Source organism: Suricata suricatta, chromosome 12 (assembly GCF_006229205.1).
Source record: "Suricata suricatta isolate VVHF042 chromosome 12, meerkat_22Aug2017_6uvM2_HiC, whole genome shotgun sequence".
Lineage (NCBI taxonomy): Eukaryota > Metazoa > Chordata > Mammalia > Carnivora > Herpestidae > Suricata > Suricata suricatta.
In genome coordinates, this window is record NC_043711.1 from 7,308,394 (window position 1) to 7,333,204 (window position 24,811).

At 58.3% G+C, this 24,811-nt stretch overlaps 2 protein-coding genes and 1 long non-coding RNA gene across 3 annotated transcripts in view; 1 reads left to right on the forward strand and 2 right to left on the reverse strand.

The window, feature by feature from the left end:
- Positions 1-39: 39 nt before the first annotated feature.
- On the reverse strand, positions 40-9,383 carry ICAM3 (intercellular adhesion molecule 3). The gene is made up of 8 exons (XM_029917124.1): positions 8,896-9,383; positions 7,648-7,718; positions 6,794-7,060; positions 1,964-2,269; positions 1,340-1,627; positions 756-1,010; positions 393-641; positions 40-308 (listed from the first exon to the last, which is right to left on the reverse strand). The coding sequence occupies exons 1-8, from the start codon at positions 9,072-9,074 to the stop codon at positions 115-117; spliced, it is 1,809 nt and encodes a 602-aa protein (XP_029772984.1). The 5' UTR covers positions 9,075-9,383; the 3' UTR covers positions 40-114.
- LOC115273853 lies at positions 2,838-8,780 on the forward strand. The gene is made up of 2 exons (XR_003900985.1): positions 2,838-3,055; positions 6,654-8,780. It is a non-coding gene; the product is annotated as an uncharacterized LOC115273853 (long non-coding RNA).
- Positions 9,384-9,762: 379 nt separating the features above from the next.
- TYK2 (tyrosine kinase 2) overlaps positions 9,763-24,811 on the reverse strand; it is a 16,471-nt gene continuing 1,422 nt past the window's right edge. The window contains exons 2-23 of the mRNA XM_029916580.1: positions 24,094-24,217; positions 23,805-23,952; positions 23,290-23,453; positions 21,145-21,511; positions 20,578-20,778; positions 20,339-20,496; positions 18,494-18,602; positions 18,206-18,395; positions 18,015-18,118; positions 17,748-17,930; positions 17,580-17,667; positions 16,534-16,661; positions 15,534-15,669; positions 15,296-15,450; positions 14,420-14,570; positions 13,919-14,016; positions 13,443-13,635; positions 13,013-13,131; positions 12,489-12,661; positions 12,151-12,268; positions 11,105-11,215; positions 9,763-11,020 (exon numbers count right to left, since the gene is read on the reverse strand). Of these exons, the coding sequence (XP_029772440.1) occupies positions 10,886-11,020; positions 11,105-11,215; positions 12,151-12,268; positions 12,489-12,661; positions 13,013-13,131; positions 13,443-13,635; positions 13,919-14,016; positions 14,420-14,570; positions 15,296-15,450; positions 15,534-15,669; positions 16,534-16,661; positions 17,580-17,667; positions 17,748-17,930; positions 18,015-18,118; positions 18,206-18,395; positions 18,494-18,602; positions 20,339-20,496; positions 20,578-20,778; positions 21,145-21,511; positions 23,290-23,453; positions 23,805-23,952; positions 24,094-24,217 (3,353 nt within the window). The 3' untranslated portion in view covers positions 9,763-10,885. The remainder of the gene's footprint in view (positions 11,021-11,104; positions 11,216-12,150; positions 12,269-12,488; positions 12,662-13,012; positions 13,132-13,442; positions 13,636-13,918; positions 14,017-14,419; positions 14,571-15,295; positions 15,451-15,533; positions 15,670-16,533; positions 16,662-17,579; positions 17,668-17,747; positions 17,931-18,014; positions 18,119-18,205; positions 18,396-18,493; positions 18,603-20,338; positions 20,497-20,577; positions 20,779-21,144; positions 21,512-23,289; positions 23,454-23,804; positions 23,953-24,093; positions 24,218-24,811) is intronic.

Sequence of the window (24,811 nt, forward strand, 5' to 3'; positions counted from 1 at the left end):
GGGTGAGCTCCTCAGCGCTAGTGGAATCAAGCAGCAGACTCCGGATTTTGAGGGCTTTATTGGTGCAGAACCCCGGGATACAGCCAAACCCCCAGCCTCCCCCAGATTCGAGGTTCAGGATGGCTCCTCCCCCACAGGCCCTTCGGGCTGCCTAGACGTCAGGGGCAACCAAGTGCTCCCCGGATTCACATGGTAAATGTCACTCTGCTTCTGCATCCCGAAGACGTACACTAAGGCCGCGGCGGTAGTCACAAACCCCAGGGTCGTTAACACCACCATGGCGACGGTGACGGCATGGGGATTCCGATCTAGGCAGACAAGCAGGGAGTAAATATACACACTCTACCCGCCCCGGGTTGCCCATCTAGATCCGCAATCCCGTCTTGGCTCACCCTGAACGTCCATCACCACGGTTACAGTGTGTGTGCCTCGTGAGCTGACTGCCCGGCAGGAGTAGGTACCACTGTAGTTTAACGTGACGGTGAATGGGACCCCGACGGGCACTTTCGTCCAGGAGACTTCCTTAAAACAGTGCAGCTGGGGGTCCGGGTTGCCCCGGGCCTGGCACTCCAGGATATGGGTGGTCCTGGCTTTCCACGTCAAGTGCTGGGGACATTTGGCTTGGTCAATCTTGGGACCGTCTGTGGAACGATCAAATGATTAAACACACTGGAGGCACAGCGTGGCCAGGAATAGCACTGTCTTCCCACCAAACCAGAGGAGCAAGGTCTTAAAGGTCAGAGTGACCTACTCACACAGGACACGCAACTGGACGCTCCTGTTTTTGTGTAAGATCTCCCCATCCACCTCGAGTGTGGCATTGCAGACGAAGTTGCGCCCGTCATCCCTCTCGGTGGCGTTTAACTGAATCTGGGCCGGCTGGCCAGGGGCCGCAGCGGGAACTCCGTCCAGCGTGACGTGGACTCCGGCTCCAGCCACGCAAGTCACAGTCACTTCGGTCCCCTCGGAGGCGTTGGACTTACTCAGGTTTAGGATGGGCCCCCAGAAGCCTAAAAGCGGGGCGTTGCCCTGGAGTTTACTGACCAACCCCCTCACATCGGCCAATCCGCCCCCCATACGCGTGTTTCCTCTCGGGATATCCAAGCCATGACTTTCTGCTATTCTGCGAGTCCCCACAGCACCTCCCCTCCCTCCTCCCCCATCCAACTTGGGACACTTGGGCTATACCCTTAGTTACTTAGACCCCGCCCATACTACGGCCCCTCCCACTCTGGAGGCTCAGGCCCCACCTCTCCAGTTTAGTCTCCGTCATCCGTGCGGCGCCTCTCGGGCTACTGAGGCCGCGCCCCCGAGCCGTTTTGGCTCCGCCCCCTCTTACTGTAGACGGTTAAGTTCTCCCGGGCCTCCCGGCTGTCGCTCCCCAATGTCATGTTGCAGACAATGTCCCGGGCGCCCTCCTGCTCCGCGCTCGCTGTAGCTGTTGCCGTGGCCGTGACCGTATCCCCGTGGCTCTCGACTGCAGGATTCAGCTTCTGGTTCCCCAACGCCAGTTGGACCTGGGCCTCGGAGGCCGGGAACAGCCGGTCCAAGGTGCAGCTCACGGAAAACGTGGTTCCCACCTCCAAGAGCCGGGGTACAACGAGGTGTGGAGGAGTCATGGGCAGGGCTGGGGTGAAGGGAAGGCGTGAGCAGGAGGAGGTCTCCCAGAGCCGTGGACACCACTCTCCCCGTGACAAGCTCACGGCCCCCAACCGTGGTCCAGTCCCAGAATACCTTGCGGCCTGGATCACCCCCTTCCCAGGACACACCCGCAGAGCCTTCTCTTAGGCAACCGCAGCCGCAAGTCTCCCAACTGGAGCTGCACGGTCCAGTGGCCAAGGGCGTGCCTTCCTAGAAGCCGTTGAGGTCCAGTCCACTCCATTTTCTGATCCCTCCCGACCAGGGCAGGGCCCTTCTACTCTGGCTTAGCTCATAACCCACCGCCTGCAGTCCCTTCCCTCACCAAAGGTTCGGAGCTGCCGGGGGGCCGAGCTGTTCTGGAACAGTCCCTCCCCTTGGGACCGCAGATCCAGTTCCGTGCGGCATGAGAAATTGGCGAGGTGGTCGTCTCTGCCCGCCAGCACCGTGGCCGTGGCCTCTGCTGGATCCCCGACGGCCGGCTGCCGGCTCAGCTCCTGCTCCCCGCGGAGCAGCACCACCGAGAGGTTGGCCCGGGGCGCCCCGCCAGCCACCTGGCAGCGCAGGGTGAGGTTTTCGCCCACGGGCTGCCAGGGGGGTAGGGGTGCCAGCTCCACTCGCTCCGGGAGCCCTGGGGTAGATTTGGGGGAAGGGGGAGAGAATTGCACTTAGCAGCCAGCCGTGCAACCCCCCTTAGAGCACAGAGGGGCCCAAGGGGCCCCAGTGCAGACTGAAATCTTGAGTTAATAAACCGGAGGGCTTCCTTAGTATGTGCCTGTAGGAGTGTTTGCTATTGTCATTTAGCACCATGATTATTATTTCCTGTTTTGTGGGACACCTATTTCCTGTTTCGTGGGACACCTTGCCAGGCAGGGAAATAAAAGATTTTCTGTTCCGAAGTAATTCAGTTACGAAAAAGAAAAATAAAAAAGGGAAGGAAGGGGACATAACTTATGACCACATTCAACCCTATTACTACTCATACAAGTTCCTGTTTATGTAGAGTTTTCCTTAGACTTTCCAATTTAAAGAGTTTTTAAAGTTTATTTATTTATTTTGACAGAGCACATGAGCCGGGCAGGAGCAGAGAGCGAGAGGGGGACAGAGAGAGGGGGAGAGAGAGAGAATCCCCCCCCAGGCAGGCTTTTCTTCATGCTGACAACACAGAGCCCGATGTGGGGCTGGAACTCACAAACTGTGAGATCATGACCTAAGCCCAAGTCAAGAGCTGACGCTTAACTGACTGAGCCCCCCAGGCACCCCTCCTTAGACTCTCCAATGTCATCCACCTTCACTCACAGGCAACCAAGTGAAATCTTCTCTATTATTCTTCTCCTTTACAGATGGAGAAACTGAGGCCCAGAAAGGTGAGGGTGAGGTGATCTACCCAAGGACACACAGCTAGAAAGGGGCCCAGGTGAGTTTAGAAGGTGAATCTCCCAAACTCCAGACCCATGCATTCATCTGCCTCCTTTTTTTTTTTTATGGTTATTTATTTTTGAGAGAGGCGGGGGGGGGAGGGACAGAGGGTCCAAAACCAGCTCTGTGCTGACAGCAGACAGCCTAATGCGGGGCTCGAACCCCGTGACACCATGACCTGAGCTGAAGTCAGACACTTAACCGACTGAGCCACCCAGGCACCCAGTCCCCCTGCCTCCTTGATGACACATCTAGGGACTCCCATGGCTACTCCCAGCTTCTGGCCTGGACTCTGGCCTTGGCCTCTCCCAGAGCTTGGCCCAGCCCCCTCAATCAATCCGAGGCGCCCCAGGCTCTTACCCGGGCCGCCTCTCAGAGTGCTCTGACACAGTCACGAGGGACTCAACCCAGGGGGCTGGGTCCTCTCCCTGTTGCAACCGCAGTGTCCCTCCGAGGCACACGTACCAAACCCCAGTACCTCTCATACCCGCTGCGATTCAAGCCCCGGTCTCAGCTGTCACCCAGAGGCCCGTGCACTGGCTGCCGTGAAAAATATTTCATGTCTTGCTACAGGGAAGTATAACTTCAAAAGGCCCATTCTACCACTTCACTTTTATGAAAGACCTGTGTTAGGTAGTACCTGTTTTCACTAATGGAAGGAAATCCGAAGAGGATTTTTGCTTTTGAAAAAATTTTTTTTAACATTTTATTATTTATTTTTGAGAGACAGAGAGAGACAGATTATGAGCAGGGGAAGGGCAGAGAGAGAGGGACACACGGAATCAGAAGCAGGCTCCAGGCTCAGAGCTGTCAGCACAGAGCCTGACACAGGGCTCGAACCCACGAACCGTGAGATCATGACCTGAGCCAAAGTCGGTTGTTCAACCGACTGAGCCACCCAGTCGCCCCAAACTTTCGCTTTCTTTTTTTTTTTACTGTTTTTTTTAATGTTTTATGTATTTTTGATACAGAGAGAGACAGAGCATGAGAGGGGGAGGGGCAGAGAGAGAAGGAGACACAGAACCAGAAGCAGGCTCCAGGCTCTGAGCTAGCTGTCAGCACAGAGCCTGATGTGGGACTCGAACCCACAAACGTGAGATCTGACCTGAGCCGAAGTCAGAGGCTTAACCGACTGAACTAGCCAGGTGCCCCAAATTTTCGCTTTTAAGAAAAACAGCAAAAAGCAAAAATAGCATGCAGCCTTCGTCTGGATTACACTCGGCCTCTCAGCCACAAGCCGCCAGGGCTCTGACCTGTGTCTGTGATCTTCAGTGCTTTATCTCCATTATTCTGTGCATCCGTTAACGGGATGTGTCCTAAGGTCTCAGGAAAGACTAGGAGGGGCACCTGGGTGGCTCAGACAGTTAAGTGACAGACTCTTGATTTTGGCTCAGGTCCTGATCTCATGATCTCAGGGTTCACGAGTTCGAGCCCCACACTGACAGCCTGGAGCCTGCTTGGGACCCTCTCTATCCCTCTCCCTCCCTGCCCCTCCTCTGTGAGCATGCGCTCTTTCTTTCAAAGGGATTAAAAAAATAAAAGCCTAGGAGAGGTTATTTTTGGGGTCTGGGAATGCTCAACATTTTTTTCAATATAAATGAATGCTTATCCACTTTATATCATTTTGACTTACAAAAGGTTTCATAGGAGTGTTTTACTTTTGGACACTAGGAGAAACCTTTATTCACAATTTAGAATATTTCACAAAGGGGCTCCCATGTGAGCCTCGGGCACCACTGGTAGGAGATGAAGACAGGCTGCCAGCAAATGCCAGGAACGCTGGGAACTCGGGGCTGGGCCGGGGTGGGGTGGGCTAGCCCCAACATGGAACATACGCCTATTTCTGTAGTGTAAACACTGACTGACTCGGTGCAGGGCGCCCAGGTGGCTCAGTTCGGTTTAAGCATCTAACTTCAGCTCAGGTCATGATCTTGCAGTCTGTGGGTTCAAGCCCCATGTCGGGCTTTGTGCTGACAGCTCAGAGCCTGGAGCCTGCTTCGGATTCCGTGTCTCCCTCTCTCTCTGCCCCTTCTCTGCTCACGCTCTGTCTCTCTCTGTCTCTCTCTGTCTCAAAAATAAATAAACATTAAAAGAAAAAAAATTGAAGCCACCCGGTGCAACACAGGGTTGGGAAATGAGCGCCGTGGGCTTCCGTGATGTCCTGCAGAGCCCTGGACAGAGGCATCTGACACACGCACTCGTGCGCCTTCCACAGAAATGCAGGCCCACAGACATGAATGCATCGACATGCACTGACACAGACTCTGCGGACGCTCACACACGGACACACATACTGACATAGAAACACACGCTCCCGCAGATACACACACAGGCGTGGACACCGACATACACAGACACATGCATTCACATTCACGCTAGTACACGCAGACATGCATGTGCATGCACACACAGGTACACACCGAACATGCAGACAGACACTAACGTGTCGGTAGACATACATGTACACTGACACAGACACACAGAGATAAAGACACACACACACACACACACACAGGTACACAAACAGACACTGGGCCGCCACAGGAGCCTACACTCGGTCACATGCATACACTACACTATCTAGGAAGGCTTCACATTCACAAAACGGTAGGTACCACGAGTGTCCGTGTCCGTACTCTATTTCCTCGTCTATTGTATTTTTTGAAATGCAGAGGGATTCAGGCAGGAACCATCAGAAACTGAGAGCGCCTGGGTGGTCCATTGGTTAAGCACTGGACTTCAGCTCAGGGCACGATCTCAAGATTCTTGAGTTCTAGCCCCGAGTCAGGCTCTGTGCTGATGGCTCAGAGCCTCCTTCAGATCTGTGTCCCCTCCCTGCTCTCTGCCCCTTCTCCACTGACTCTTGCTCTCTATCTCAGAATAAATAAACATTAAAAAAAAAAAAGAAAAACTGGTAACTGTGGAGTCTGGGGAGGGAGACTCATGTGTTAGGAAGGACTTGAGGGCCAGACCTCCGCTTCCCCAGGCTGTGACCCGGACAGGCAACGTTACCCCGTTGGACCTTAAGTTCCTCATCTGGGAAATGGGGCTCCTAAGTGTACCTCCCCAGCCTCGGGCTTTTAAAGACTGAAATGAACCCCTAGTGTCCACACTTCAAACAGTGACCGCTCCCAGCCAGCGCTAGGCAATGGAGGTTTAACACTTAGAGCTTTTTATACTTTTAGATTTTGGAACCACCTGCGTGAATTGTTAACTGCCATGAAAATAAAAGTAATACATAAAAGTCGTGAGATACTATTGAAGAATGTGTGTTGGGGGGCGCCTGGGTGGCTCAGTCGGTTAAGCATCGGCTTCAGCTCAGGTCATGATCTCACAGTTGTGGGTTCGAGCCCCGCATCAGGCTTGGTGCTGACAGCTAGCTCAGAGCCTGGAGCCTGCTTCCAATTCTATGTCTCCCTCTCTCTCTGACCCTCCCTTGCTCGCACTGTCTCTCTCTCTCTCTCAAAAATAAATAAAACATTAAAATATATATATTAAAAAAAAGAATGCTTGTTGGGACGTAAATCGGTTTCACAGCTGTTGCCCTGGCATATGTTTGAGCTGCATCTTTCTGTCTCTGTCTCTGTCTCTCACAGACGCACACATTCAAGTCCAAGCTCTGGGTCGTAGCCTGGTTCCTTTCTGCAAACTCAGGGTGCCCTGCTCCCCCACACCACCGGTCGCCAACCCCCACTACTGCCCAAGACTAGTGCCACCTCTGGGCACAATCACTCACGATATACTGTGATGACCGAGGAGCCTGTCATCTGGATGCCATTGCAGAAGCCGGAGCAGAGGATCAGGCTGTCACTAGTCACGTCGCTGAGCTCGAAGGCTGCCCAGCGCAGGCCACTGCCCACGGGCTTCTTGAGTAGGGAGGTCTCTAGGGTGATAACTCTGGGGTTGGGGCAATCGGTGCTGCAGTTTACCACGAAGGACCCTCCCGCAGGCCCCACGGGGCGGGGGAGCTCCGCCCTCAGTGAGAACTCCTGGCCCTGGGCACCTGTGGGAACAGAGGGACGCCGCTGCTGGTCCCAGTGCCAGTCCGCCCACCCGCAGCCCGCATCTTCTACCGCCACCTCCCTGCCTTCACGGTGCTTCTGTCGGGGGGGGGGGGGGGAGAAAGATGATTGATCAGGAGCTAGGGGAAGTCCCCGAGGAAGGCTAGGGGACATCCTGAGCCAGACTGTAGGAGAAGAGGTGTCAGGGAAGGCTCCCTGAAGGAGGGGACAGACAGGGCCAGTTCGGAAGGGAAAGTAGGAATTGATTATCTGAGTGAAGGGAAGTGATCCTGGCGGAGGCAAAAGGAGAGACGGGTCCAGGAAGGGACTGTGTGTGTTTGTGTGTGTGTGTGTGTGTGTGTGTGTGTGTGTGTTGGGGGAAGGGGACAAGGCACATGCAGGGCAGCCCTGAAGGCTAAGTTAAGGAAGCTGTAACTTTCTGTTGAGGCCGCTGATGAGCCCGTCAGGTGGGAGTTTAAGGAAGTGTTGAGGCAGCCAGGCCACAGGATGTGGGGAGCTTTGCTTTCTCCATCCCCTCCCCCCGCAGCGAGCCCCCAACTCCAGCCCTCCCCAGTCTGACTCGCCTCACCTGGGGGCAGCAGACAGCAGACCAGGAGCAGGGAGCTGAGCAGCAGCCCCGCAGGCGACATGGTGGCTGACCTACAGAAGGAAGTGCCTCAATGAGGGACAGGCCAGTCAGGAGCAGGCGGGGCACCCCTGCGACGGAAGCTCGGCCGCGGGGGTGAAAATTACAGAAGTCCGGGGGCTGCTCTGCCCTGACCCGGGGAAAGGCGGGGGAGATGTTCAGTGGCCCAGAGGGTCCAGAGTGGGGGACCTAGCGACGTGGAGGGTGCTGATGAGTCTGGACTGGGCAAGACCTGACTTCACACCCCTGGCCTCTCAATGCACTGACAGGAAATGCTAACAGGCTTTGTTCTCAGCACAAGGAAGCCTGGGGTGCCGTGGAGGAGGTGATGAGACACCTCCTTCCTGCTGAACCTGGGTGAAGGGGGGGGTGTCCTGTCTCCAGAGAGGAAGCTAACAGGGGATCTCCTGACACACTCTGTCCTTAAGGTGAGAAGGTGGGGTTTCAAGGCACCATTTCAAGATGACAGTGGGGGGACCTCTAGGCAGGGTCCAAAAGCATAGTGTGAGATCTCATTATTTCTTGGGAGGGAGCAAATAAGAGATTTGGGGGTGATAATTGAGGGACCCCCTAAGATGAGGAAAGACACGAGAAAGGACAAGCCTCCCTGTGTCGGGGCCTTGTGCCCGGCTGTGTTGACTGTCAGACACCCCATTCCCTGTGCCGTGCTGAGGCGGGCTGCTTGGGGTACAGCTGAGTCCTGAGTCAGCATCTGTCGAGGACGCTGCTTGTAACTGGCCCTTACCCCTGCCCTCAACCCCCCTTGCCCACCCCTGCAGGCAGCTGGTTTCTCCATCCCAAGGGGCTGGGGGGTCGGAGGGGAGGGACACTAGTACTTCCATTTGCTCCATCTCTCCAGCGTCTCCTTCCTTCCCTCGTGCCCCTGATCAGAGCTCCACAGAAGGACTGGCTGAGGCCCTTGATAGCATCCAGCACCCCCCCCACTCCCCCCATCCTGAGACCACGCCCCCTCCCCCCTCAGCTGAAGCATCTCCCCCCTCCAGTCGGTCCCCCCCACCTCCCAATCTGTTTCCCACCAAGTCCAGCGAGATTGACTAAAAGCAAATTCAAAAGTAGTTGTAATCATACCGGTATCCCCCACTTTTCTAAAGTTCCGTTACGCCACTTCACGTTTACAAAAGATCTGCATTAGTACCTGTTTTTGTTGAACCGAAAGAAATCTGAATTTACCCTTTTATGAGAAGAGAAGCAAAAATAGTACTCGGCCTTGGTTTTGCAGTGGGCGACACAGAGGCAGGGACAGTGACACACTCGCACTCCCTCCTGGGGATCACACCCAGCATCTCAGCCCCCAGGCTCTGACCTGTGTCTGTGAGCATCTGTACTTTATCTTGACTTATTTTGCGCATCCGTTAGTAGGATGTGCCCTAAGGTCTCAGAAAAAACTAAGAGAGGCTCTTCTTTGTGTCTGGGAACACCAACAATTTTTTTCTTTATAAATTAATGATAATTACTTCCTTGCTTTAAGCCATTGCAGTTACAATAGGTTTCATGGGAATGCCTTCCGTCTGGCCTGAGAAACCTGTGTATCTGATAAGGGATTATATGCAGATTACAGAAGTTCCTGGAAGTTATAGAGAAAATTAACGGGATCTCCAGACAGGCACTTTCCTTCAGTGACAGAGCGTGAACAGGGGAGGGGCAGAGAAAGAAACACACACAGGATCTGAAGCAGGCTCCGGGCTCTGAGCTAGCTGTCGGCACAGAGCCTGACGCGGGGCGCGAACTAACGAGCGCGAGATCATGACCTGAGCCAAAGCCGGACGCTTAACTGACTGAGCCACCCAGGCGCCCCTTCATTGCTTATTTCAATATTACCTAGTACCCCGCCCAGTTTATAATTAGAATGCAAATTTAATATGCAAGCAGATATCAATACATTCGTATGGACTTATCTGGATAAGGGGTGATGCCACTCACAAGGTCTTGTGAAGTCCAGTGAGAAAGAAAAGCGTTTCACTGCCTTTCACAATGTGATTGGCACATATCCTGTCTCAAGTACATTGGTTCAGCAGAAACGCTTTGGCCGCCGCCAAGTTAATGACCGTATCAAATGTTTATTAAGAACTTGTTTGCAGGTACATTTGCTAAGAGTCTGGCGGTGAAGGAACTCTTTAGCTATTTACATTAGTCCTCTGAGGGAGGGAGCATGACCACCCCCAGCTCATCGCCGGGAAAGAAGGCCCAGAGCGGGAAAGCCATTTGCCTGAAGTCGCACAGGGAGGAAAGGGCAGGTCTGGCGGTCTTGTCCTTGTGGCCTGTCCCCCCCACCCCGCACACCCCCGCCTCCATCTTCGTTCATCTATTTAGCAAGTAGTTATTGAGAGCCAGGCACTGGCTAGCTGGTGATTCCGACGTGAACGAAGCTTAAAAGAGTTGGGCCAGCTCTTTTCTGCACAATCTTGCCGTAGCTACAATCCCCAAGGGCACAAACACTTGCTGAAGAAGGGCCCAAGGACCACAGCCTCCAGCAGAGAAAACAGCTAGCGGAAATGGTGGGTCCTAAGGGTGGGGGAGGCAAAGAGATGGATTCGAGGGCCTGCGTCGGTCCTTGCTTGTCCTGAGTCCCTCAGGGGCCTGTGCCTGGCCCATAGCCATGGAAGGTGCTATAGTCTGACGCTGTGCACCCCCTCCAAATTCTTTAAGTAGGCTTCACGCCTGGTGCGGAGCCCAATGCAGGGCTCGAACTCACGACCCTGAGAATAAGACCTGAGCTGAGATCAGGAGTCAGATGCTTAAGCGCCTGAGCCACCCTGGGGCCCGTCAGATCTCTTACATGGAAATCCTAATGCTCAAAGTGATGGCTTTAGGAAGTGGGTCTTTATAAAAGAGACCCCAGAGACCACCCTGTGAGGACACAGCCAGCAGGTGTGGGCGAGGCACCAGACGGTGACTCTGCTGGAGCCTTGACCTTGGAGGTCTCAGCCTCCGGAGCTGTCAGAAACGAGTTCCAGCCTGTGAGCACCTCCGCCGGTGGTGGCGCTGCAGCAGCCCAAATGCACGAAGACAGAAGGCAAGTCCGTTCACAGAGGCGGGGTCTCCAGGCAGGATTAAGGCAGGGGGAGTGGTGAGGCCGACCTCTCCCCCTCGGGCTCCTCTTGGGGCGCGAGGCCCTCTCCTGGGTGCCTGCCCCGATCCCCTCGAGGGCTGCCAGCAGGCTTCAGCACACACTGAACACCGAGGCGGCCTGGCCTTGGTATTTCTCCTGGACCGTCTTGAGAATGGGTATGAGGTTCTGGAAGGTGGGGCGGAATGAGGCCTCTGCCTCCCAGCAGTTCTTCATGAGGAGATAGATCTGGGGGGGAAAGGGCTGGAAATGTGGGGGCCACTCTTTCTGCGGTGGCCGCTGGGGAGGTGAGCAGGGGGAGAGTGGGCTCACCTCGCAAGGACATTTCTCTGGCCGCGGCAGCCTCTCCCCTCGCTCCAGCAGCTCAGTGAGCCTCAGCACTGTCATCTGCCCTTGCGTGAGGCCTATGAGCTCGATGAATTTCTACCCAAAAGGAAGACAAGGTCTGTTCAGGAAGCGTGTCTACCTACGCAGAGGTCATGAGCTCGCAGCCGCTGGGCTTCTAGTCCAGCCTCTGCCACTTCTTGGAGGAGAGCTTTACACTTACGACTCATCTCCCTGGGCCTCGGTTTAATCACCTGTAAAATGGGGTGGTAACATCTACCACTGGGGTTACTGTAGAAGTTAGGTAACTAACATTCATAGAGTAAGTCCAGAACAGCTGTTTGCTATTAAGCCTCTCTGCGAACTTTTTACCTCTCCAGGATTTTTTTTTAAGAGACTTTAATCTCTAAACCCAACATGAGGCTGCGAACCCACAGCCCGGATATCAAGAGCTGCATGCTCCGTTCACTGAGCCAGCAAGAGCTCCTGTCCAGAATGCCCTACCCTCCTTACAATGGCCCTTGGATTTGTTTTGGGAATAAACTTTTAGCATAGCTTTGGCTCCTCCCCCAACCCAGGCCTGGCCAATAACCATGGCTCATGGCTACACAGTGATTGGCCCCGTGGTGGGCATATGAGCCACGCCGGGCCAATCAGAAAGCCCTAAGGCGCGTGGGTACCTGGAGGGCTAAGGGTCCACTTTTGCCACAACGGAGCAGAGAAGGGACCTGCCTGAGAGATGCCACCACCGAGGACGCAGATGGGGAAAATGGGACTGCTGCGGGCATCTGAGGGTCTAAGCCAAGCTCCGCCCCCAGTCTCCCTTGAGTCTGCAAACAGTGCAATGCGCTGTTTCTGTTTGAGGGGGTTTCTATCACAGTCAAAGCCCCCTACACTGCAAGTGGCTCGTTCTACGTACGGGGACTGTGAGGCCCAGGTGGATTAAGCGCTTGCTAAGGTGGAGGGGCTGGGAATCCAAAGTATGCCTTTCTGACTCCTCTGGTACGGGGTGGGGCCGAGGGCCCGGCTCTCACCGAAGGGGGGCTCTGGCTGGAGTCACAGTAGGTCAGCAGCTCGTACATGGTGACCCCGAAGGACCAGACGTCAGATGCGTAGTAGAACTTACACTCCTTTAGGCACTCCGGGGCATACCTGGGGGGAGGGGCACTCAGGCTTTGGGCCAGACCCGGTTAGAGGCCTTATCCAGGGCTTGGGAGCTCTCTGGTTCCCCTTAAGGCCCCACGGAGGGGTGGGGTGGGGGCAGTTTCATTGGGACCTGGCCCTGTCGTGTGAGACCCCAGCTTCTAGCTCCTTCCCGCTGTCTGCTCTATGTGACCCTGCCACCCCACTCCGGCTCGTCCTGTCTGGTCACCAGAACACGGGGCTGTCCCCATCTTCGCGCACGCAGTAGTACTCATGGCCTTCAGGCACAGCCTTGGCCAGGCCGAAGTCCCCGATTTTGACCAGCCTGTCGTTGTCCAGAAGCACGTTGCGGGCAGCCAGGTCTCGGTGGACGTAGTGCTGGGCGTGAAGATAGGCCATGCCCTGGGCGAAGGGAGAGCCAGGGTCAGTGGGGCAGGGTGGAGTCTGAGTTGTTGGAAGGGGATCGGAAGGGGAGGGGGCGACCGGGTCGGGATGGCGGGAAGCAGGTGCGGGAGCCGCAGAATGGCAGGCGGAGCCCAGCAAAAGGGAGGAGCGGTGGTGGCAAGGGTGGGAGAATTGGGAGGGACTGAGCTGCCGGGCGAGCCCGAGTGGGCACAGAGATTCCGGGCGAATGGAAACTGGGGGCGTTGGAGAGGAGGCCCAGGCCTGGGGTCCGGTGAGCCGGCCATATGGGACCTTCAGGCCAGGCCAACAGGAGGGGGCAGGCTGACGGGGCAGGGTCCACTGACCCACCTCACAGATCTGCTGGGCGAAGAGTAGCAGCTGCGCCAGGCCGACGCTGTGCCGGGGAAGGTAGTCCCGGAGGCTGCCCAGAGGCACGTACTCCATGACGAGCTGCACCGACTTCTCTCCTGACGCAGAAGCGGGGGGCCCGGGCGGGCGATGGAGCCGGGGCTGGGGGCCGCCCACCCTGAGCCCCGCAGCTCCCCCGCCCCGCCCCAGGTGAGGCCCTGACTCGGCCCCGCTAGGCCCGGTCCTCAGGTGGGACAGCTCATCCTGAACCTCAGCCCCGGGGCCCCAGCTGAGGGAACGGAACGTCCCTACCGCCCACCCTGGCCCGAGCAGCCGCCCCAGCGCGCAGCAGGCAGCCCCCGGCGCACCCACCCGAGCGCATCCTCCAGCCAGAAGCTGCGATTGGCCGGGCCCTGCCGGCCCCGCCCACCTTGGTCCTCACAGCAGCCCTTGTATTTGACGATGTGCTTGTGGTAGAGCGTGCGCAGGATGTCGATCTCCCGCCGCCAGCCGGTGCGGAGTTGGGGGCCCCCGCCCGCCTTGAGCGCCTTCACTGCCACCATCTCGCCGGTGCCGTCGTTAGTCGGGTCGTAGCAATACAGACTGACCTTGCCGAAATGACCCTGGCCCCAGAGAACGCGGCTGGGTCGCCCCTACCCCTGGCTTCCCAGGCCCCACCTCCAGTCGGGTCTGTTTGGAAAAACCTGGGCTCCACCAACTCTGGGTTAGGGGGTCTCCTTGGAGCCTAGGCCCCCTTTTCAAATCCTCAGGGCCTCCCTTGAGGTTGAGGGTCTCATACATAGGCCAGGCTCTACCCAGGTCTCCTGAATTAACTCCAGATCCAAACTCTTTCTACTCTACCGGGTGGGGCGTCTGACAGTCCGGGCCCTGCCTCAGCCCCCTCACCTCTCCCAGATCCCGGATTTTTTTCAAATAGCGCTTGTGGAAAATGGTGGGGTCTGACGCAGGAGAGTCGGGGTTCACAGCCAAGACGTCAGCAAGATCTGGAAGAGGCACAGTGGATGTCATTGGACCCCTGCCTCTTCCACACTTAGGGGGCACAGAAAGTGGGCCCCTGCTCCCCCAGCATCTCAAATATAAACTTTTTTTTTTTTTTTGCAACAGCTGGAAAATTCCAATTCTTGTCCAAAACAGACTGGCTGCACCAAAACTGACACCTCGGAGTTCTTACATCAAGAGAGAAAGCAAAAGCAAAGACGTTGTTGCAAGGGCCTAATTTGTCCAAAGAAGTTGTGGCTCTCCCTAAATACCACCTTAAGGGGAGCCCAGGCATCTGCACAGCCTTAAGTGGATTCGAACCAGGCGCACAAGCTGAGTCCCTGTGCAGAAACCTCAAGCGCACAGTGTAGGCATAAGCAGGGGTCCGAGCAAGGGGGCAGGGCTCACTCTGGGGCTGCAGCTGAGTGAGGTCACGCAGGATGGTGCGGAAGGAGGGCCGCTGGGCTGGTTCATAGGTCAGGCACTGGCTGGTGAGTGTGGCCAGCTCTGGGCATGAGGGCTGAGGAAGCTGGTGCTGCTTCTGGTAGAAACACTCTTTCTGCCAGGAAGGGGACCCAGAGGAGTCAGCGCCCACCCCTCACCCCCCGCCCCTGCTCCCCTTCTCCAAAAGACAGTCAAGTTCGCAGAGCAGGCTAGGTCCTTGCTCTTGTCGTTCCCATTTTACAGAGGCGGCAACTGAGGCTCGGCAAACAGAAGCGGGCTTGATCACCACTGCAGGGCCAGGACTTGATCCCGAGCTGACGCTGCTTGAACACCTCACCCTTGGCCCTTCGGGCCCTGGCTTCCACCTCTGCGCCAAGCCCCTCCTCTGTCTGCCTCTGGGAAGCTCCTGCAGCAGTCTGACCGCACCAGAGCCTCAGGGCCTTTGTACATGCTGGACCTCTGCCTGAGCCACACTTCCGAGCCTGGTCACCGCAGTAATTCTGCACTTTGACTAAAACCTCCTCTGGGAGGCCTTACCTGACCCCTCCACTGGCTCAGGGGAGCCCTCTGGTGCTCCCTCATCCCACAGCCTGTGCTGGTCCCATTGCGGCCCTGACTGCTCTGCTTAAAACCAAAAGCATGTCACTCTGCTGTATGTCACAACAACTCTATGACATGGGGACTGGTTAACCCCAAGTCACAAACAACCTGACAGAGCCCTGGAGATAAGAGACCACACAGCCGGAGGGGAGGCAACTCCAGACTGTGAATGTGCCCTGTGGACTCCTGGGAAGGGCCAACCCCCTTCACAGGATGGGCCCAGACCAGCCCTGGACGTACCTCGGAGGGGCCGCGGCCCTGCAGCGGGGCCTCCCCGTCGAAGCAGATCTCCAGGAGGGTGGCACCAAAACCCCATTTGTCGGCTGCAGTGGTTAGGGTGCTGGCCCCGCCAGATAGGCACTCGGGGGCTGTCCAGGGGATCCGCTCTACCCGCTCTGGGGCCAGGGTCAGAAGTCACCAAGGGTAAAAAGAGTGGGGGGAAGCCCGTCCCTGAACCCAGCCCTGCCCGGGGCCTCACCCTCCCTGGAAAGGGCGCCCAGGCCCACACCGGGGTCGCTCAGCTTGATGAAGGGGCTGGTGCCCTCCGCCAGTCCCAGCCGTGCCAGCAAAATGTTCCGGCCACACACATTACCATGAACCAGGCTCTTGTCCTCCTGTGGTGGGGTGGAAAGAGGGCATGGCCACGGGGGTGTGGGGGGGGGTGACTATAGATGCTGCCCCCAGTCCCATTCATGTGGTCTCCACAGGGACGGTCCACATGAAAGATATAACCGTGTCAAATACACCACAAACCCTACGAAACAATCAGGGTCATCCTGGGGACTGAATACATAGTCACTGGGACCCACTGCACTGGGCACCTAGTAGGCACCTCCTTCTGGCCTTCTCAGAGCTGGGACCAAACTCCAGTCAAGTCCAACTGCTCTGTCTAAACCAGGCCGAGCGAGCTCCTTCCCCAGGGCCTCTGGACTGGCTGTTCCTTCCTCCCAGAAGGCACCTGCCCAGGTGCCCTCTGGCCCCCTCCCTCACCTCCGGGGCACCTTAGTGAGGCCTTGCCCCGCCCGCCCCTCTATTTAAACCTTTGCTGCTTCTACTTGATGCAGTTCATTATTATTTGTTTGTCCCTCCAACTAAAATCGCAGCTCCCTAACAACAAACTTTTGTTTTGTTCTCCATTGTGTCCTCAGGGCCTAGGACAAGGCCTGGCACACAGACGTGCTCTGGAAACTGGGGTGACTGGGCCAGGAGGAGCTGGGGTGAATGGCAAGACTGACAGAGGCCGCTGAGCCCCATGGGCCCTCAGACACTACAGGGAGGGGCTAGGCGTTCTTCCCTTGGGGGAGATGGGAGCCACAGCAGTGTGTGAGCAGGAGAGGTTCATGGAAAGATCCCCCAGGGCCAGCGTGTGGATTAAGTAAAGTGTTGAGGCCGTCACACCCAAGGCAGAGGCCACCCCTCTGCATTGACTCCAATCCAGAGGCTCACCCTCGACCCAGGCCCTACCCGTAGGTACGCACCAGGTAGCTGAGGGCGCTGGCCAGCTGCTGGGCCACGGCCACCTTCCAGGCCACAGGCACATGGCCCCTCTCCCGCCGCAGCCACACGTCCATGGGCCCGTGCTCCACGTACTCCGTCACCATGATGTCTGCAAAGGCCCGGCAGGGGCTGCCCACCTGTCTCCACCCTCCAGGGGACTGGCAGTGGGACATGGGGGCCATGGGTGGGGAAGGCGTTGGGACAGAGGTCAGGGGGAAACTTGGGAGTGACGCTGGGGTGAGGCGAAATGCGGGGTGCAAGGGAGGCGATGTGGGTGCAGGGTGAGGCGGAGGTGAAAGCCCGGCATCTGAGCCTGGGGTGGGGCCGGGGAGAGCTGACATGTGAAGTGACAACGTGGGGATGGCACCAGGGAACCGGGGGTGGGTACGGAGAAGTGGAGGGGTAGAGGTTAAGGCTGGGGCATCATAAGTGACGACAGGATCCTACCGGGTTGGGGCGCTCGTGGGGTGTAGACCAGTGTTGGAGGCAAAGCCAGAGAGATGGATGCATGGGGTTGAGGAGGTGGGGGCTACCGGCTGGGGGCACCCTGGACAAGGAGTTTTGAGGCACATGCAGAGTAGGGCTAGAGGTAGAGAAGGAGCAAGAACTGAGATCTGGAAAGACGGGAGCCCAATGGTGCTGGTGTCCACACTCCGGTGGGGTCACAGGGTAGAGATATGCTGGGTAGTAGAGGTGACAGACAGATGGCAGGTGGGGCTGGGGACACAGCCGGGAGGCAGGGTGTGGGTTGAGGGTGGGGTACAGCCAGGCACTGGGGTAGCGGGAAGAGTCAAGGTATAGTCAGAGGTAAGGAGGCAAAGTGAGTGTTGGATACAGTCAGGGTGTGGGGTTCAGGTTGAAGGTCGAGTAGCCACAGATTGGGGTGTGTAGTCAGGGACCAGGACACAAGTCGAGGTGGAGCCTGGAGTCTGGGTGAGGACACAGGTGAAGGGTCAGGGTACAACCCAGGGGGCGGGTATAAGTGGGCACTGCCAAGGGGAAGGGGACAGCGGTGGGGCCCACTCACTCTCAGAGCCGTGCACGCAGACGCCATGCACGAAGGCCAAGTGCACGTGGGAGACCTGGCTCATGAGGCTGGCTGTCTCGTAGAAGGCCTGTGGGCGGGGGGCTGGTCAGGTGGCCCCGGCCCGCGACCCCCTCATCCTGCCGCCGGGCCCGGGCTGTGCTCACTCACCAGGGCGATGTCGTGGTGACTGGGGTCCAGCACCTTGAGCACCACTCGCAGCTCCTGCCCACGGTCCTCAGCGGGTGAGGGGGGGTCCCCACCATCTGCCGTGCCCTCCTTGGGGCCTCTTCCCCCCACTCGTAAGATGCCCTCATACACGTTGGTCCTTGTGCCTTGGCCCAAGTGGGACAGCTGGAGGGACAGGGCACAGAGCATCTCCATGACAAGAGCCTGAGGCCACCCTCCCCATACTTGGGGAGCCCCAGCCGCACCCACCTGGCTGATGTCATCACGGCAGACGCGGTAGAAGCTGAGCTGGCTGAGGCTGGGTGGGCTGGGGCTGGCCCGAGACCCACGCATGACGATGAGGTTGGAGAGCTCTGCAGGTTCAAGTGACATCACCACGGGCTGGCACAGGACGGGGGTGGGGGAACGCCCCCATGCCTTCACCCACCACCGTGCCATACCTCCGGGCCGTGGCAGGCAGCAGCGGCGCAGGGAGAAGCAGTCCTCCCCGGCTCGCAGCGAGCAGCCCTGCAGGGCGGAGCGCAGCTCCCGCACGCTGGGGAAGGCGCGGTCCCAGCCCTCCAGCACGAAGCTCCCGGCTCGCAGCTCGATGGGGAATTTCCGGAGGTGCAGGTGCCTCATGCCAGGTGCCTGGGGAGGGGGGGGGCAGGGGTGGAGGCGGTGGGCAGGGGTCCAGGCAGGGAGCACACCAGGCCCCAGCTCACCCGGGACCCCTGCCCCAAGCCCACCTGGTCACGCTGGGCCACTGTGAGGATGAGGCGGTCAAAGTGCCCGGTGCTCCAGTGGATGAGGTAGAGGCCATCTTCAGCCCGCAGCTTGGCCAACACGAAGGGCTCCCTGCAGAGGACAGGGGACCCCGCGGTACGGCTGGGCCCACGCCCCGCAACAAGGACACCCGGAACCTCCTCCTGGGGGAGTGCTCCCAGCTGGGACAAAGGTCAGACTCAGGCACGTATGTGCAGACACCGAGTCTAAACACATGCATGCCAATTAAACATGGTCATGCACACGAACACTCACCGGTACCAAGATGGGAATACACTCGTGTGTGACAACAGCCGGACAGTGTCACCAACATGGTAACACACCACAGACAGTAAACTGCTATCAGATATGGATGGGCACACACCCCGCCAGCCACCTTGACACGCAGCAGTCTGTCACACGTTCATGGAACAACAATCCCAGACAGCCACTTACCCGCTATGACACGGGGGCGTAGGGGCATCCACATCCCAGACCCCGACGTGACAACTGTCGTGAGCACAGACAGGCACTGCATGGAGCGTGGCTGCGGGGGCCCAGACACCTACGCACGCGGGGCGCACGCACCACCATACGCTGCATGCGTCTCCCGCTACTTCCTGGGCTGAAACCTAAGCCTCCAGGTGACGGTGTGCAGAAGTGGGGCCGCTGGGGGCTGAGTAGGTGACAAGGGTGGAAAGCCCCCCAATAAGATCAGTGTCCTTCTAAGGGACCTCAGAGAGCTCCCTGGCCCCTTCTCCCACGTGACGACCCAGTTGGATGGCTGTCCACGACCCAGGAGGTGGGGCTCTCAACACTAGACCTACCTGCACCTTGAACTACGAGAAATAAACGTCCACTCTCTCTACATCGCCCAGCCAATGCTACTGTCATGGCTGCCCAAACAGACCAGGACATGCCCTGACGTGGGCCCGAGCCCAGGACAGGTGGCCGCACACACCAGCTATGACACAGCACAGCCATAGCCCTCAAGAGGTGGGATGGCCGTGTCACCCTTCTCTGGGGTAGAGACCAGGCTCTGAGCTGTCAGACCTCTTAGACATCTCGGTGGCCTATCCCAGTGCCGCAGACAGGACAGGACCCCCCCGGGCACAGGTACAAGGACCAGATGAGCGAAGGGTCACACACCCCGACCCAGGAGCACGCAGGATGGCCACACGAGCGTCTGGGGACCACTTAAGTACTGACCCTTGACGTTCGTGGCCCCAGATGCCCAAACAGAATCGCACAGTGACCTGCGATCACCAGGACAAGTGCGCCTGCGGGACGCAAGTGCTCACGTCCATGCGGGAATGGCTGCCAGTGCCTGTCTGGCCTACGGCTCCACAGAAATCACCGCCCGCCACGTGCAGAAACAGGCGATGACAATTTACATGCGATCATACAACGCAGCTGCACACCAAGAGCTGTTACACACGTGGGGTGACGTGTGCCCACACGGCAGGCACTCTCCCTCCCCCTGTGAGCCTGGGTGTGCATGTGTGAGCACAGGCACACACACGTGCGTGCACTCCACACACTCACCCACCCAAGCACACACGGGCACACACGTACACCAGAGGCACAGATGCTTCCACACGCCCACCCCCACAGCTGCACTCACACGTGTAGGCACCTACTAGGACAGGAAGGCGTGCTAGCACATCTATACTCACACGTGTGAGTGCACACACACGCAAAGACCTCAACACACACAAACACGTGCACACATGTCACTGCAGCCTCACCATCCCTGGAGCTCACAGCCCGGCTGGCGGTCACATGGGTGACAGGCACTCCATGTCACCCAGCTGCCCTCCCGCACTCACAGCAGGGGTCCGTGGATGCCATCCCGGATGCTCATCACCAGCCGCGGAGGCGCCACCTCATGGCACAGGTAGTGGCTCGAGTCGGCTGTCAGCCGGAAATAGCCGTCCACCAGCGACACCAAGGACAGGGCCATGGCCCGGGAAGGCAGGGTGAGCTCCTGCGGGCCGGGGGGACGTCAGGCAGCCATCACGGACTGGAGGCGCCTCCCCCCACCAGACCCCCAGTCCCCGGGGCCCACCAGGCACTTGTCCTGACAGTGGATGCTGACGCGGCACTCCTTCAGCACCACGTGGGTGATGTCCTGGAAGTCACAGAAGCAGGCCCAGGGCGCTTCCTGAGGCCTGTCCACCGGCTGGCTGCCCCCGTCCGGGGCCTTGGTTTTCTTCCCTGATGGGCCAGCACGGGGGTTCCTGCTGCTACCGTCGTCGCCGCGGGGACCCTGGAAACTCAGCAGGGCCGTGCTAGCTTAGTCCCCTGCACATTTCTCCAGGGGAGAGGCTCCTCGGGCACCCCCCAAGCTGCCCCGAGTCCCCGTGTCACAGATGGGATGGAGACTGTCCCCCGAGAGATAGACCCTCCAGAAGCTGAACCTCAGGGAGGAAGACAGGGGGAGCCGAGCCCTCTCACCTGCAGGTGCCAGATGAGGGGCCCTCAGAGGTGCAGAGCCCAGAAAGTAGGTCCCCAGGGGGCAGAGACGGAGCGCTCCCCCAAAACACCCCAGGGCACAGACAGACACCCCCAGACCCACATGGGGGAAGGGACACCCCCCTGTCCCCTCCTCCAATGGAAGAGGCACTCTGCTCACCTCTGCTTGTACTGGCCGCCACCGGATGCCACCAGTGCCTGTCACCAGCACCTCATGCGTGCAGGGTCCGGGGGCCAATTCAGGCCCCAACTCCGGGGGGGAGGGGCTGCCGTCACAAACATAGCAGGGCCCCCCAGCGGCCTGGGCCCGCTCCTCCAGGTGGCACACGGGCACGCGCTCCGTGCCGAAGCGGGGTGCCAGCTGCTCCAGCGTGGCCAGGTACTTGACCATGATGACCTGCTGGGACACGTGGCCCGGCTGGAAGGCCCGCACAAACCTGCGGAACAGTCTCCGCAGGCGCAGCCGAGTTAACGCGTTGTGCCGCCGGATCTGCAGCCGGAAGGAGCGCGGGATGCAGTCCTTGAAGCTGGGGGGAGGGGAGGCAATCAGGAGGGGCCAGTCGGGAGCCCAGGCTGCAGGCCCTGCTGCGGGACGTCGGGCGAGCAGCCTAACCTCTCTCAACCTCAGCTGCCTCAGCTGGACACCAGGCCGGCCGGCGTGCAGGTAGAATGACGACACGGTCCGGCCGTGCGGGCCGGTGTCGGAATTCCGGAGCAGACACCGGGGCTGACATCCCAGCTCTTAGACAACCTCCTAAAGGGTTCAGTCCTCTCATATATAAGCTACGGTCAGGGGCACCTGGGTGACTCAGCTCATGATCTCAGTTTGTGGGTTTGGGCCCCACGTCGGGCTCTGTGCTGACAGCTCACGGCCTGGAGCCTGCTTCAGGTTCTGTGTTTCCCTCTCTCTCTGCGCCTCCCCCATTCATACTCTGTTTCTCTCCATCTCAATAATAAATAACCATCAAAAAAATTTTTAACAAAGAAGCTGGGGTCAAACAGGACCCACTTCCAGGGCTGAGGCAGTGAGGGCTGCCGACCGGCACATCATGAGGCCCGTGTGAACACCGGTGTGTCTGTCAAACTCACCATCAGTTTTTCCCACGGGTATTAGGATTATGGACGGAACGCACAGCTCTGGGAGGCCCCTCTGCCCCTCACATACCCCTCCCCTCTCCCTCCTCCTCCTACCGCCTGCCTGGCATCTGACCACTTAGGTAACAGATGTCTGAGCCCCAGTCTCCATGTCCCAAGCCCTCTCTCCCACCCCGAGACCAGAGGGATCCTGAAGCGTGAGGTTTTAGCTGCCTCTGGCCCCCACTTCCAAGCTCCAAGGAGCCCTGGGGAGAAAGGCCTGCTCTCGGGCCCCGTATTCCAAGTTCAGACCTCTGCCGCCTACTGCCTCTGGGCCTTTGCATATGATTTTCCCTCTCCTTGGAATGCTTGGCCAACACAGTCCACATCTGGAAAAGGCTGACTCAACCTCAGGTCTTAGCAGAAATGTCACCTCCCCCGGGAAGGACGTTCTCTGATTTCTAGGCTAGAGGGGGTACCTTCTCTGGGCCTCCAAGCACCCTGCACTTTGCTGTCCCAGCCCGGTCTTCCAGAGGGATAACACGACAGAGATGGAAAGATATGTGCTTTAGGAAGAACTGCTGGTTGTGAAAGACCCGTTTCTCCCACTGCCTCCTCCAGGCAGTGTACCCGGATTACCCAGGCCCTCACAGCAATGGAAGTGCAAACAGCTCGCTCCCAGCTCCCCATGCTCTTATGTCCTCCCTTCTTCCCTTGAACTCTAAGGAATTCTCCAAGTTTACTCTGCTCCAGCCACACGCCCTCCAACACATCTGCCAGGCCTCAGGGCCTTTGCACTGGCTGTTCTGGGTTTAGGAGGCCCTCCTCCCAGATACTCACCACACACCTCCTTCACTTCCTTCAAACCATGGAATTTCAATGCTGCGTCCTCAGCGAGGACTTCCCAGACTGCCCAGCCTGAAATCGCACGCCCCTCGTTCTCTGACACTCTCCTGCTCCCTCCCTTCCTGCTTAATTTTTCCACTCCGCGTTTATCATCTCCTGAAACACTAGACCCTTCGCTTTTGTTCTTTTGCTTACTGCCTGGCTGCTTGACCAGGCGCGAGCTCCGGGGGGCTAGGGATTTCTGCCTGACTTGGTCACTGCTGTGGCCTCGGGACCCAGCACGAGGGCCGGCATACAGTAGGTACTGGATAAGTGTTTGCTGAATGGCAGGGTGCAAGGTCAACCGTGGCTCCCAGACACCTGTCCCCGCCCTGTTCCCAGATACCTTATCTTCTTGGCCACCTTCTCCAGGGGGATGCCATGGCAAAGGGCGAGGTGGCAAAGGTGCAGGAAGGCCATGCCCAGGCTCTCGTTCTTAAAATGGTGGATCTCCTCCTCGCTGGACAGCTCCCACAGCGGTGCCACATCGTTCACGAACTCATGCTTGCCCTGGTGGGGGGGAGGAGTCAGACAGAAAGGGAGGCATGAAAACCTGTTCACTCCCCGGCATCTGTCCACCCGGGGATGGGAGGGCACTCCCCTTTCCTGGAAAGGACAAATACGCAGCACGCGTGTCTCCTCTGCCAACCCTCGGCCTGTGGCAGACATCACTAATTGATCCCAGCACTCCTTCCCACGCAATCCTAAGTCTCAGAACCCTTTGGTTCAGGCAGCAGAAGGATCCCAGATGGCATGAGCTGAAACCTATTAGCTTTAGTGACGTGGAGAGGGGAGTGGGGCTCCTCAGCTACCCCCAATCCCTCCCAAACACTCCCACGTCCCCAGCAGCCTGGTGCACACCTGCTCAAAGAGGTACTCAAAGGAGGCTGGGTCCAGGAGTTGCACCCCCTGCTCTGCCCGGTCCGAGGGAGGCTTGGCCCCGGGGGGCCCGCAGCGGTACACGGCCGGCTCCCGCGGGTTCATGCCGTGCCAGTTCCGGAAATAAAACCTGCAGCAGGGGAGCAGGGGCAGGGCAGGGGGAGCAGCTGGAGCCTCAGCAAGGGCTCGGACTGGCTCTGGGAAGGTGAGGTGCAGGGGAACGAGGTGGTAGAGCCAAAAGGGGCAAGACTCCCTAGGGGCCTCCACCTACCTCATGCGGAAGTACAGTGTCAGGTTCGTGTCTCTGGTGACCTCCAAGATGTGGTTTGGGGGCAGCCACACCTTGGCCTGGGCATCAAAGAGGGCGAAGAGATTGAGGCAGGATGGAGTGATGCCTGGGCCAGGGGAGAACTGAGATCAGGAGCCTGCACCTGCCTCCAGCTGCCCTGTGGGCCCCCTGCTGGGCCTCCCCATCCCGGGCCTCCTCCTGCATGTCAAGGGCAACGCAATATATTGTGGCTTCACAGACTGTATTTCCCCCTCCTGGTTTCTGGACAACGGGCTGTTGGCAGAAGGGACATGCAGATTCCCAGGCCTGGAAATAAACTGTCTCGCCTTCTTCCCTGTCTCGGGGGTGTCGGAGACCCTCGTGCCAAAGCTACAAGACGGAAGCAAACCATCTGACCTGCATTAGATGTTAGCTAAACCTTCACTGCCCTTGACCCGGGAGAATTTGGGAGGCTGCCTGTTTCCTAGACCAGCCGACCCACGTCTACGACCTTGCTGGAACTCTGCCCGGTCTCACTCTGAATTGCGGCCCTGGAGGAACAGCCACTCGCCTGCCGGCTGTCTCCCCCTGGATGTCAGAGCCCTCCTAGACACGCCTTGTTCCAGGGAGATCTCGTCTCAGGTCCCCAGACTTGCCTCTTGTCTGCCCAGTTCTTTAAACTAGGACTTGGTCCTTGTCCTCAACTCTCCGCCGCCCCCCC